The 13,273-nt window shown below is 44.8% G+C and overlaps 1 protein-coding gene across 1 annotated transcript in view; it reads left to right on the forward strand.

The window, feature by feature from the left end:
• The window catches only part of GRID2 (glutamate ionotropic receptor delta type subunit 2), a 1,050,481-nt gene that overhangs the window by 837,477 nt on the left and 199,731 nt on the right, over positions 1-13,273 (forward strand). Inside the window, exon 11 of the mRNA XM_063135400.1 lies at positions 7,417-7,729. Coding sequence (XP_062991470.1) covers positions 7,417-7,729 — 313 coding nt within the window. The remainder of the gene's footprint in view (positions 1-7,416; positions 7,730-13,273) is intronic.

Here is a 13,273-nt window from a genome sequence, read left to right on the forward strand (position 1 = left end):
ACAGTTGTACGTTGATTGATCACTTCTGCCATTTGCATGAACCTCGTCCCCCCCTGACCATACCGCTCAGCTTCCCATTAAAGACTTCATGCAGCTTTAATCACAGGCAAAGCTCATTACTTCGAATGAGCAGAAACTTTTAGCATTTAACTATTCCTTTTTATTCAGTTTTTTTTAAAAGGACACTTAGCCAGTGTTGTTTTTTCTTAAAAAAAATGTACACACACACTAATGTAATTGCCTTAAAAATTCCCTCTTCAGTTCTTTGCTGCAATTATATTGCCACATGTGGAAAAAGAAGAAGTTAAAATGACACCTTCTGAAGTTGTGACTACTGTCTCTTGAGACGTGCGGAGCGGTAAGCTGGTTAGATCAAGGGCTATATTAATAGCCTTCTTATCTTAAATTAAATGGATCTGGAAGGAACAAAAGCTGTACATTTGAGATGTATAGGACAGGTAGCCATCTGGTACAGCAGCTTCATTTTCAGGTGCTGTTAAACATCTGCCAGGAAAGCGGGCTGTTCATTATTTAGAAGTTACTTTGCAACCATGTCATTCACAGGACAAACAAAAACCCAAAGCAACTTGTGCTCTTATCATAACCTTGTAATCAAAGTTTATTTATTTATTTATTTTATTACACTTATATACCGCTCCCATAGCCAGGGCTCTCTGGGCGGTTTACAGAAATTCTAAAATTGAGATAAAAACAAGTATACAAAATTTAAAACTCTAAAACACAGAACATACACACATAAAGCATTAAAAACCGTTAAAAACTAAACATGTGGGTGATTAAGATGTGCCGCCATATGCCTGGGCAAAGAGGAAAGTCTTAACCTGGCGCCGGAAAGATAGCAGCGTTGGTGCCAGGTGATCCTCGTCAGGGAGATGATTCCATAGTCTGGGGGCCACCAATGAAAAGGCCCTGTCCCTTGTTGCCACACTCCGAGCCTCTTTCGGAGTAGGCACCCGGAGGAGGACCTTAGATGTTGAACGTAGTGACGTGGTATATTCATGTCGGGAGAGGCATTCCATCAGATATTGTGGTCCCAAGCCATGTAAGGCTTTATAGGTCATAACCAGCACCTTGAATTGGGCTCAGAAACATACAGGCAGCCAGTGCAAGCGGACCAGAGCAGGTGTTATATGGTCAAACCTTCTGGTTCCCGAAATCAATCTGGCGGCTGCATTTTGCACGAGCTGCAGCTTCTGAACCATCTTCAAAGGCAGCCCTACGTAGAGCTCATTGCAGTAATCTAACTTGGAGGTTACCAGAGCATGGACAACTGAAGCCAGGTTATCCCTGTCTAGATAGGGGCATAGCTGGGCCACCAACCGGAGTTTGTAGAAGGCACTCCGTGCCACTGAGGTTACCTGAGCCTCAAGTGACAATGATGGATCTAAAAGAACCCCCAAGCTACGAACCTGCTCCTTCAGGGTGAGTGCAATCCCGTCCAGAACTGGTAGAACACCCTCATCCTGTCAGCGGAATCACCTACTAACAGCATCTCAGTCTTGTCTGGATTGAGTCTCAGTTTATTAGCCCTCATCCAGTCCATTGTCGCAGCCAAGCACCGGTTCAACACATCCACAGCCTCTCCTGCTGAAGATGAAAAGGAGAAATAGAGCTGCGTGTCGTCAGCATACTGATGACAGCACACTCCAAAGCTCTGGATGACCGCACCCAGTGGCTCCATGTAAATGTTAAACAACATGGGGGACAAAACTGACCCCTGCGGGACCCCATACTTGAGAGTCCACGGGGCCGAGTAATGTTCCCCAAGCACCATCTTCTGTATCTGACTCGCCAAATAAAAGCGGAACCACTGCAGAGCAGTACCTCCCACTCCCAGCTCAGCGAGTCGTCCCAGAAGGATACCATGGTCAATGGTATCGAAAGCCGCTGAGAGGTCGAGGAGAATCAACAAAGTCACACTCCCTCTCCTGTCTTTCTCCCGACATAGGTCATCATACAGGGCGACCAAGGCTGTTTCCGTGCCAAAACCAGGCCTGAAGCCCGACTGAAATGGATCCAGATAATCAGTCTCATCCAAGAGTGTCTGGAGCTGGCCCGCCACCACCCGCTCAAGGACATTGCCCAGGAATGGAACATTTGCTACCGGCCTGTAGTTACTAAGATTTTCCGGGTCCAAGGAAGTTTTCTTCAGGAGTGGTCTCACTACCGCCTCTTTCATATGGTCTGGGACCACTCCCTCTCGTAGAGAGGCATTAATCACCTCCTTGGCCCAGCCGGCTGTTCCATCCCTGCTAGCTTTTATTAGCCAAGAGGGGCAAGGATCCAGTACAGAGGTGGTCGCACGGACCTGTCCAAGCACCTTGTCCACATCCTCGAGCTGTACCAACTGAAATTCATCCAAGATTACAGGACAAACCTGCGCTCTGGACACCTCACTAGATTCAACTGCTATAACACTGGAGTCTAAGTCCCGACGGATGTCAGAGATTTTGTCCTGGAAGTGCCTGGCAAATTCATTACAGCGGTCATTACAGCAAATTCATTACAAAGTTTGAGGCATGATTTCACTCAGGCAGGAGATGTGGTTCTTCTGAATAAAAAGTAGGGATCCAATTGGGTGCATATAGCAGAGACCTCTTCAAAAGAATAAAAATGAAAATAACAAACTTGTAGTTCTGCTAAGTCAGTCTGTTCAGTGTTGTGAGGAGGGGTCTAAGGACTTAGTTAGATCTACCAGTTAGCCCGCGACGGAGGAGGGAAAATCTCGCATTTTGTTTATCATGAGATCCTCCTCTGTTTACATGCAACACACGACGACCTCAGAAGGAGACACACACAAACCATCCCTGCGAGGCAGTCATAGAAGAGGAGGACAGGCGGGCAGAGAGCCAGGCAGAGATATGCCATAGATCTAGTATGGGGGAGTCAGTCCCGGCAGATGCCCCACCACAGCAGCACCCGGGGGGGAAGGCACGCAGGCAGGCAGGCTGGCAGCAGGCATTTCTGGGGGCACAAGGAAGTGAGCCAAGGATGGTTTGTTTCAAAGCCAGCAGTAAGTAATGCATTGCAAGCCAACCCTTCGAAGCGGGCGCAAGGAAGTGAGCCAAGGATGGCTCATTTCCAAGCTGCCCTGCAGTAAGTAAGTAACACATTGAAAACCAACCCTTTGAGGCGGGCGCAAGGAAGTGAGCCAAGGATGGCTTGTTTCAAAGCCAGCAGTAAATAATGCATTGCAAACCAACCCTGCGAGGCAGTCACAGAGGAGGAGGACAGGCGGGCAGAGAGGCAGGCAGAGAGATGCCATAGATCTAGTATGGGGGAGTCAGTCCCGGCAGATGCCCCACCACTGCAGCACCCAGGGGGGAAGGCATGTAGGCAGGCAGCAGACATTTCTGGGGGCACAAGGAAGTGAGCCAAGGATTGTTTCAAAGCCAGTAATGCAAACCTCTGCCTGTTCTCTTCTGTGACCGCCTCGCAGGGATGGTTTGTGTGTGTCTTGCTTTGTCTCAGGGGACAAGTCCTTCCTGCGCTCACTTAGACTTTTTGAAGTTCCAAATCAATTTTTCAAGTGTGGAAGAAGATTCATATTTAGGGTTATCTACTCCCCAATTCATGGCATGTTGGGATTTCCTTTGAAATGGCCCCATTGAGCTGTCTGCAGCTTTAAATCCCTCAGATACTGGGGTGTCCGATTTTCAAAAATTCCCAAAAAATCAGGGGAGGCTTGGATTGGCTTGAGTCTTGGCATGCATGTGTATACGTGCATGAGGTGTCATGGTGCCTAACTTGAGGTTTCTAACATGAAAATTGACGGAGATATCGAAAGGGGTGTGAATTAGGGTTAGGGGTGATGCCTTAGAGGTTAAAGAGACTAAGAAAGAGAAGTTTCCCAGTAGTATCTCGTTTTGCCTATCCCCCCTCCAACTTTGGGATTGGAGGATGCTTAATCAGGTGATCATGACTGGGAGTTGAATCTGCCTCTCAGTACTTCAAAAAGGTACCTCTCCCGCTTTTTTACCCTATTATTTAGAAAATTATAGCAAGCAAACTGCACCATGCAGAGTGCTGAGAGTAGGCTCAAAATGACCCCCAGCCACGACTCTCTAAGCACACAAAATTTCAGAAAGATAGCTTTAAAAACAACACAGTTATCCCCTAATCTTTTCCGCAATGCAATCCTATGGGCGAAATTTTCCAAAATGGCGGGCGGATCGCTCCGCAAAAAGAGAAGCGCTTTGCCTATGGCTGCTTCTCTTCACCATGCTTCTCCAGGACCCCGGTTTGCTTCTACTCCGCCTCTAGGCAAGGCGGATCAGGCCAATTCGCTCCTGATTCTCCGCTCCGAGGAGAAGCGGAGCACATCCCTAGTACCCACTTCAGGATAACTGGTTTTCCAAGCCCAGTTCAAGGTGTCTCTTCTTACCTGTAAACTCTTAAACATCCTGGCTCCAGGATACTTTAAAACTGCATTCCCCACCCGCCAGATGTTGTCCTCCAGGGGCATTTCTAGACCTGCCCTATATCCCGGATAACCCCTGGATCCACCCTGTGCATCCAAATGACACACGGGATCCCAGGGGCAGCCTGGGATGACCGCGGACTTTCTCTGGGAAGTCAGGAACCATTGAAAACCCAACTTTTTATGGTTCTGGGACCATCCTGCAGAGCGCAGGCCATGTGGCCACTACTGCCAGGTTGTCCCATCCTCCGTACGAGTAGTGGGGCACTTGAAATGGGCACGGAGCTGCACGGCAGCAGTCCATTGCCATCAGGGGTGGGAAGCGGGGGTAAGTTTTTAACTTACTTTTTGTGTTGGAGCGCAAGTGCGCTCTGCTTTCTATTGTTGTTTTTATTAAAATGGTGGCTGCGACATCCTTCTGGGACATCATGTGGCCGTCAAAATGCCCAGAGGGGATCGTGGAAGCTGGTAAGTCTGCGATGCTGCCCCCTCCCTCCCTCTACATCCGTAGGTGTAGACATGCCCCAGATGTGTTGAACTGCAACTCCCATAATTGCCAGCAATTATGGGAGTTGCAGGCTAACACATCTGGAAGACACCAGGTTGGGGGAGGCTGCTTTAGAGAACCTACTGTATGAACCTGTCTGTACCCTACAGCCATCAGGAGAGGCTCATATTTGTATGCCTCTGCCATCAAAGGCAAAACTGTTTGCCCCAAGAACCATCACTTTCTCTGTAGCGGCACTAACATTTTGGATCCACGTTCTAAAGGCATGACACAGGACTAATCCATTCAGGTTTTCAGGATGTTTGTTGAAACATTCTTCTTTCACCAGGCACTGGGGGCAGGCTGATCCAATTAACAGAAGGTTGCTGCTACTTTCATAGCTGTTTTTATGTTGGTGTTATCAATTGCACTTATTGATCTGATATCAATGTTTTAAATTTGAGTGTTATGCTTTCAATATTAAGAGCTGCCTAAAATGGCCTGTGTTGTTAGGCTAAAGGGCATGATTGAAACATTAAACAAGCAAACATATAAAGCAGTAAATTAATCATCAAAAGTCAGGATCCAGCCACATTTAAGCACATGTTTATCGTAAACATGTTATTTAATTTCAGCAGAGTGCAAGACTTGAACCAATGAGTGAAAAATGCAGGGAAACAGATTTCGGATAATCATTAAGAGAAACCTTCTAATTGAAAAGGTGTTCAGCAGTGGCACACACTGTTTCAGAATGCTGTGGTCTCTCCTTTGCTTATGGTATTTGAGCAGGAGCTGGATGGCCACCTATCGGGGATCCTGTAGTTTAATGGTGAGGTCTAAGAGGTCTTCAACCCAATTTTCATTTAGAGGGACAAAATATGGTTGCAGAACCATAAAGTGATATGCTTTGCTTTGCTACAAATGATGTTCTGGCAATCCAAAGCATTCTTGACTTTTGGAGCCTCCAGGTTGTAGGAATGTATCCCAGAGCAAGATGATTAAATGAGAGTTCTGACTTTAAGGACAAGAATAAATTAATTCTTTCTCAAAGGACACAAGACCTTTCCAACTTATATGGTTCAGAGCCTCCAGTGAAACATTGTATCTGCAGCTTTAATCAATTTTCAAAATGTCTACAATTAAACATCTTTTGGGAGACCAATATGTATGGGATATAGTTTTGTGCTGCATAAGCCTAAACCAACAGAGGATGCAGTTAATGATTTAAGAGTTGTCTTCTGTTGTGTTTGCATAAAGCACTCTGAATCATGAACCCAATTAGCTCTTAAGTAGTCCATGTTCAGTTTGAGACCATCTAAGACGAACTTCCAAAGACTACAAGCTTGACTTTAAAAAAAAGGCAAATCCTCTAAGAGGTTTAGTATTAGAGGGTGAGAAGAAGCTAATGTATATCCAGGCCAAACTTCTAGAATATGCACAATTGCATTTGATGGTAAAGAGGTTCTGCTGAATCAGGCAGTGCATAGACCGTACTGCAGATATACAAAGGAGCAAAAGCCATCATTGGGGCTAAGCAGAAGTGATAGTAAATATCTCACAGATGGCTCACTTTCCCCAGTGGACTTGTTTTGTGCAAAATACCAAAATACCAAATTAGGTCTATGAGTGTATGACAAAATGAAACTGAATTGCATTAGCCATCAGAGCCAGACAGACAGACATAGCAACCCACTTTATATTGGTTCAGACTTAGAGATATGAAGGAACGGGGGTGGGGACACATTTTTTATATATCTAGTCACATGATCTAGCTCAATATTGTGTACAATGACTAACAGCAGCTTTTCTGAGTTGCTAAACTTTCCAAGCCATACCGAATTTTAGTTGGTGGGGCTGAAAATGAATGGCACACCTGTTTATTTGTTTAGGTTATTTGGTTCTTGTAGTTGTTAGTAAAAACAAGGAATGAAAAGTTGTTGTTTTTTAAAAAAAGTTGACTTTCCTTCTAGCAATGAATATTGTTTCTGTTTATTAACCAGCAATTTATCTCACGCTTCCTTCAGTATCTCAAATGGCCTTTGTTAATATGCAAATGTAGTTAAATAAAAAGATGATCAGTTGATTAGAACTCTTTAGTTGAATGGACAACCTAATACATTGCTTCAGTAGTGATACTAGTGCCAATAAGAAAGACTAAGATAAATGGCTTACCAATTTCCTCCAGCTACCTCCTATATTTGAAAGATACTCTTCTTTTTGACCATTAAGAAAACATCAAAATTCATTATCATGAATCCGTCCAATTGCTTACAGATGAATTTGAATCCATTTTGCTCCTCCTCCCCCTTGGCAGAATCGCTGTTTGGGTTGAAACACAGATGTAAGATAGATAGATCTTGGCAACTATTTTGCCAGAGGTTTGAAGGCTATAAATCAAATCACAGTTATGATTTTTTTTTCTTTTGCTCATGAAAATGAACTCTCTCTCTCTCCCTCCCTCTCTCTCTCCCTCCCTCTCCCCTTTTAGAGAGCTGATATAGGCATTTCTGCATTAACCATCACCCCAGATCGGGAAAATGTGGTTGATTTTACCACCCGTTACATGGATTACTCTGTGGGTGTGCTGCTTCAGAAAGCTGAAAAGACAATGGACATGTTTGCCTGTTTGGCCCCATTTGACCTCTCCCTCTGGGCCTGCATAGCTGGCACGGTGCTGTTGGTAGGACTTTTGGTATACCTCCTAAATTGGCTCAATCCGCCACGTCTGCAAATGGGATCAATGACTTCAACAACTCTCTACAACTCCATGTGGTTTGTCTATGGATCCTTCGTGCAGCAAGGTAAGAAAACAACACCCAGAAAAATATGGGGAGGCCAAGGCTTAAGTGACAGAGCACGCACTTTGCATGAGCACGTGTATACAATTTATTAAGGTTCTAAAACCAGACTTACACAACTTACGGAGATTAAAAGAAAAAGAGGGGGAAAGTACAACAGCCTGCAGGCTTCCATTCTGGGCAGAGATCTGACTCATAAGGAAAGTAGCTGGTAAATGAACAAATAAGGCAAGTATATCATGTCAGTAAAGCTTGAGTAAAGAGAGTAATCCTTAAACGCTTCTTGAAGGTGAGGTTAGTTGAGATTGATAGTGCGCTGAAGGCATGTTAACCTGGTGGGAATCTACACTGGTGTTATTCTAACGTTTTGAATGGGTTACTGTGACGCATAGCGTCACGTGACCCTGGGTCTCCAACGTTGTAAATGAGTCGTACTTACAGGGTCTATTTCTTAGTTCCAGTGTGGCTACAGATTCATGTGCCTCGTCCTACCGGTAATTTTCCTCTCCCTTTCTCAAAGCTGCTCGGTTTGCTCCGCCTACTTCCTGGTCTCCTTCCTTCGCCCCGTTTGCTATCTTATCTGCTACAGCAGATAAATCACACCAGCATTATACTGTGCAATCACTGACAATTGCATGCAAAGGACTCAGAAGTTTTCCACCTTAGAATCTGCTTTTATTGTGAAGTAGTCCCATGCATCCTGCCTTAAAATTTGAATCAAATTGGGTCATTGGTTGATTTTTTTTGATTTTTTTTTAACATTTCCCCCCTCTTTGCAAAGGAGCTGAGGAGCGCTCAAAGGATTGCTGTAGCTCCCTGCAGGAAAATTAACAAGGGTCCAAAGTCCAAAACTCATGACCAGCGGGGTCTAAATGCGGCTGCTGCTAAAACTTTTCAATTTGGTCTCCCATCCCAACCCTGACCAGACCCAACCCTGCTTAGCAGCAGCAAAGTGGCTGGCTCCTATGTGTTCAGGCAATTCCCTGGGACTTGTGTAAAGATATTTTGGGAGGGAGGGAGTTTGTGTGTGATTATGACTATTGCCCTGCACTGCTGGCTAGGAATGAGGCAGGCAGTGGGCGGAGCAAACCCTGCAGCTCTCAGAGAAGAGGGAGGGAGAACAACAAAAGGATTTAACAATGTGCCCTGCAGTAACGTTACAGCTACAGAGAACCGATACAGAGAACCACGTTAGAAAGGGATACTAGCAACGGTATAAAACTAGTGTAGATCCGGCCCTGGAGTCATAGATGGAGAACTTGGTGGTCTCCTTCAGTCACAAGTTGCCTGAACTGAGGGAAGTCAAAAGATCTCTGAGTCTATTGCCAGGGTGGGCAGCATGTACCCCCTAAGCTGTATGCACACCCTACCCTTATGTGTGGCCACTTCTGCCACCACTGAATTTGCCTCCATGTTTTTTTGCCTGCCACTGCCCCTACATCACCATTTTGCATCAAATTTTTGGAGGTGAATTTGATGATGCAGCCATTGGGGGGAGGGGGCATGGGGATGAAGTTGGGCCCCAAATCTTCAGATGGTGACCTCTCTAGAAAAACCATTAGCACTGGATTAGTTCCCCAGTGCCACTTGGTATCTCAGGCCAGAAGAATGATGGGATATGTTTTGAATTCTTGGCTGGAGTTGCCTGCAGTTACTTTCCCAATAGAGCAGAGAGTGGGGAGTTTTAGCCACTGTTTCTCAGCCTCATGGTTCAAGCCTCAGAACACCTGGCAGCTAGGAAGGAATGATAAACGGAGATGCATAAATGTTAGAAGGAGAAACTTGAACTGCAAATGAAATGTAGAAGGAGCCAGTACAGAAATGAGACAAAGGTCTGAGACTATCAAAACACTATACAAAAAACTAGGCCAGCAACATTCTTGCGTATAAGGGGAAATAGCTTGGGGAAATAAATGTGGAGGCTGTTGCAGTACTTAACACATGAAACAATAAGGGAATGGGCCAATATATCTGTATTTTGTGGTTTTGGTTTTTGTGAACTGCTCAGAGAGCTTTGGGCAGTATAGAAATGTAATTTCTACCCAGTTGAATTTTAAGATGCCTTTTGAATAATGTGCTGCTTTTAATAATGTATTAGTTTTAAATGTTTTAATTAGTTATATGCATTTTATGGTGTTTGCTCCCACCTCGATGGGGGAGAGTTGCTAAAGTGACATGGGCGTCTGCCCTCAGATGCACACATTCGTTAGAGACATTTTGACATATTACGTTGAACATGGTATGGGGCGGGCAGCATCTCTCGATGCACCACTTCTGCTCCCAACCCCGACACATTCAGGGTATAGATCCTATATGTATTTAACACCTTCTGCGTGATTCGGAACCCTGCTTTCCCAGGAACATATAGCTGAATGCATGAGGATCTCTGTGCATGTTAAACTGAACTTGTGAAGCACGGACGGCATGTGTGATCTCTCTTCCCACCCACCCCGGCCCCATGCTTTCGGTCTAATGTATGCAAAGCAATTCTATTTATATAAATATAAGTAATGTTCCCGTGACTTTGAATGTATCATGCACCCTTCATTTCAATGAGTTGATTTAAAACACCAGTAAAGTTTGTTTCTGCCTGTAGCTTTCGCCTGTTTATTATGTGATAATATAATAGTAAAAGCCCATTTTCCCTCCGTGGCGTCTTTAATATTCCCATCTCTGTTAGCAATTTATTCATTGCATAAAACGGATGTTATCTTCTGGGGCCCATTTGATGAGAAGCCTCTTTGACCTCAGCTTCAGCGTAGTTTTCAGGTCCCATGGCTGTCCGTGCTCCCTGCCCCTTGCTGACTCATCTTGCTTTCGCTCCATTTCTTGTAGATCTACCAAGCCTTCCCTGACCTTCTTGGCTGAGCTCCCTGCCCCCTCCAGCTTTCAGATCTACTTTCATTATTCCCTGGTGTTATTTATCCTCTCACTTCCTTTCCAAACTCTTCCTTTTCCAACTAGTGCTAATTCACCTATTCCTAACGGGACACAGAAGGCTGAGTCAGTATGGGTAATCACTTCTGGTCCCAGTACGTATGGTGTTCAGATTTAATTATATAACTGCAGGCTTATGGTAAGTGGTGCCACATATTGGACCTGGGCAACATGCCGGTTTAAGCTCTGAAAATGAGTCGAAGGAAATTAGAACACTGGCAGGACAATTGGAAGAATTGCCTGTCGCTTTTGTTTGTGTAATGGTTCATGGGTCACTACAGGCATTGCCACACCAGTGACATTCCATGCTTGCTAATCCATGTGGCATCTGTTGTACCTAGGGTGACCATATGAAAAGGAGGACAGGGCTCCTGTATCTTTAACAGTTGCATAGTAAAGGGAATTTCTGCAGTTGTCATTTGTACATATGGAGAACCTGGTGAAATTCCCTCTTCGTCATCACAGTTAAAGCTGCAGGAGCTATACTAGAGTGACCATTTTAAAAGAGGACAGGGCACCTGCAGCTTTAAATGTTGTGATGAAGAGGAAATTTCACCAGGTTCTCCGTATATACAAATGACACCTGCAGAAATTCCCTTTACAATACAACTGTTAAAGATACAGGAGCCCTGTCCTCCTTTTCATATGGTCAGCCTAGTTGTACCAGCAGCAACCCTGGCCGGATCTATACTACTGCTTTAAAGCACTTTATAACAGTTTTGAAAACTGTACCTGGAGTGTGTCCTGGGCCCCAACAGTTGTCAAAACTGTTATAAAATGCTTTAAAGTGCTTTAAAGCAGTAGTATAGATTAGGGGTGTGCACGGACCCCCCGATCCGCTTCACTTCCAGATCCGCAAATTGATCGGGCCGCTTTGCTCTGCCCCGCCCCGCCCCGCGTATAGTCCGCTGCGGAGCTCCAGATCTGGATCGGAGCTCCGCTTTCCCCCCCCCCATAGGCTTGCATTGAAATCCAAAAAAGTCTACAACTTTTTTTCTGTTAAAGTTAGAAACCTCAAGTTTAGCACCAAGACACCTCATGGATGTATACACATGCATGCCAAGACTCAAGCCAATCCCATCATCCCCTGATTTTTGGGGAATTTTTGAAAATTGGACACCCCAGTATCTCAGGGATTTAAAGCTGCAGACAGCTCAATGGGACCATTTCAAAGGAAATCTCAACATGCCATGAATTGGGGAGTAGATCTTCTTCCACACTTGAAAAATTGATTTGGAACTTCAAAAAGTCTAAGTGAGCACAGGAAGGACTTATCCCCTGAGTCAAAGCAAGACACACACAAACCATCCCTGCGAGGTGGGCATGGGAGGAGGGAGGAAGGCAAGCAGGCAGCAGACATTTCTGGGGGCACAAGGAAGTACAGCAAGGATAGTTTCAAAGCCAGTAATGCAAACCATCCCTGTGAGGTGGGAGCAGCACAGAGAGATGCCTTTTCTTTTGCATCCCATAACTAGGAGGCTAGGAGGATAAGAGTAAAGCTTTGTGATCCTTGCTTCAGAGTTGATTGACTGCACTGTGATCACAGCCATTATTAAACAACAACAAAATAATAATGTTAATAATAGCAGTACTAATTAATATTAATAGCAATAATAATAATAACAACAACAACAATAAGGAGTTGAACCACAATGAAAGCCTGCCTGACTTCACTGAAGAGGAAAAGCCAGGAGAGCTTGGGCTATGGGGTGTAAATATAAAATGGACTAAATAAATAAATAAATAAACAAAGGAGGGGTGGAATTAAAAGCAGCAGTGTTGCTGAATAAACAACAAGAAGAATTTTTTAAAAAAAGGCTATGTCTGTCTTTTACCAGTAAGAGGAAAGTGGACATGCCCAGGGGGAGGGGGAACTGTGCCAATTGTTGACTGGCCCTAAGTAAGTGCCAGTGTTAAGAAGCGACCTGTCACTTCAACTCATAACAGGCATTAGCTTCAGTCTGTCCACTGGTTAACCTATGGAGGGCTCTGATGACCCTTCAGGGCAGGACACAGTGTCTGTGCACTGGGCACGTCCACATGCCTTAGGGGACCTCATCCCCTTGCACCACATCTATTCAGTTGTTCACCAAGGTTAGGGTGGGTAGCAGTGCTGTGTTTCCTATCTGTTATTTATTTGCTTAGTATATGATTCCAGGTTGTGTTTGTGCATTTGGTGGGGCTTCTGTTTTAAAAAAACACTGGGAAAAGTCCGTTCACAGACTAAGAAAGAGAAGTTTCCCAGTATCCCAAGTTACTAGTATCCCGTTTTGCCTATCCCCTCCTCCAACTTTGGGATCATGTGATCATGAATCTGCCTCTCAGCACTTCAAAAAGGTACCTCTCCCACTTTTTTTTACCCGATTTTTAAAAAATATATAGCAAGCAAACCACACCACGCAGAGTGCTGAGAGTAGGCTCAAAATGACCCCCAGCCACGACTCTCTAAGCACAAGAAATTTCCGAAAGATAGCTTAAAAAACAACACAGTTATCCCCTATTCTTTTCTGCAATGCAATCCTATGGGCAAAATTTTTCAAAATGGCGATCGGAGCGCTCCACGAAAAGAGAAGCGCTCCGCCTATGGGCGCTTCTCTTCACCTTGCTTCT

This window comes from Elgaria multicarinata, chromosome 10 (genome assembly GCF_023053635.1).
Source record: "Elgaria multicarinata webbii isolate HBS135686 ecotype San Diego chromosome 10, rElgMul1.1.pri, whole genome shotgun sequence".
NCBI lineage: Eukaryota > Metazoa > Chordata > Lepidosauria > Squamata > Anguidae > Elgaria > Elgaria multicarinata.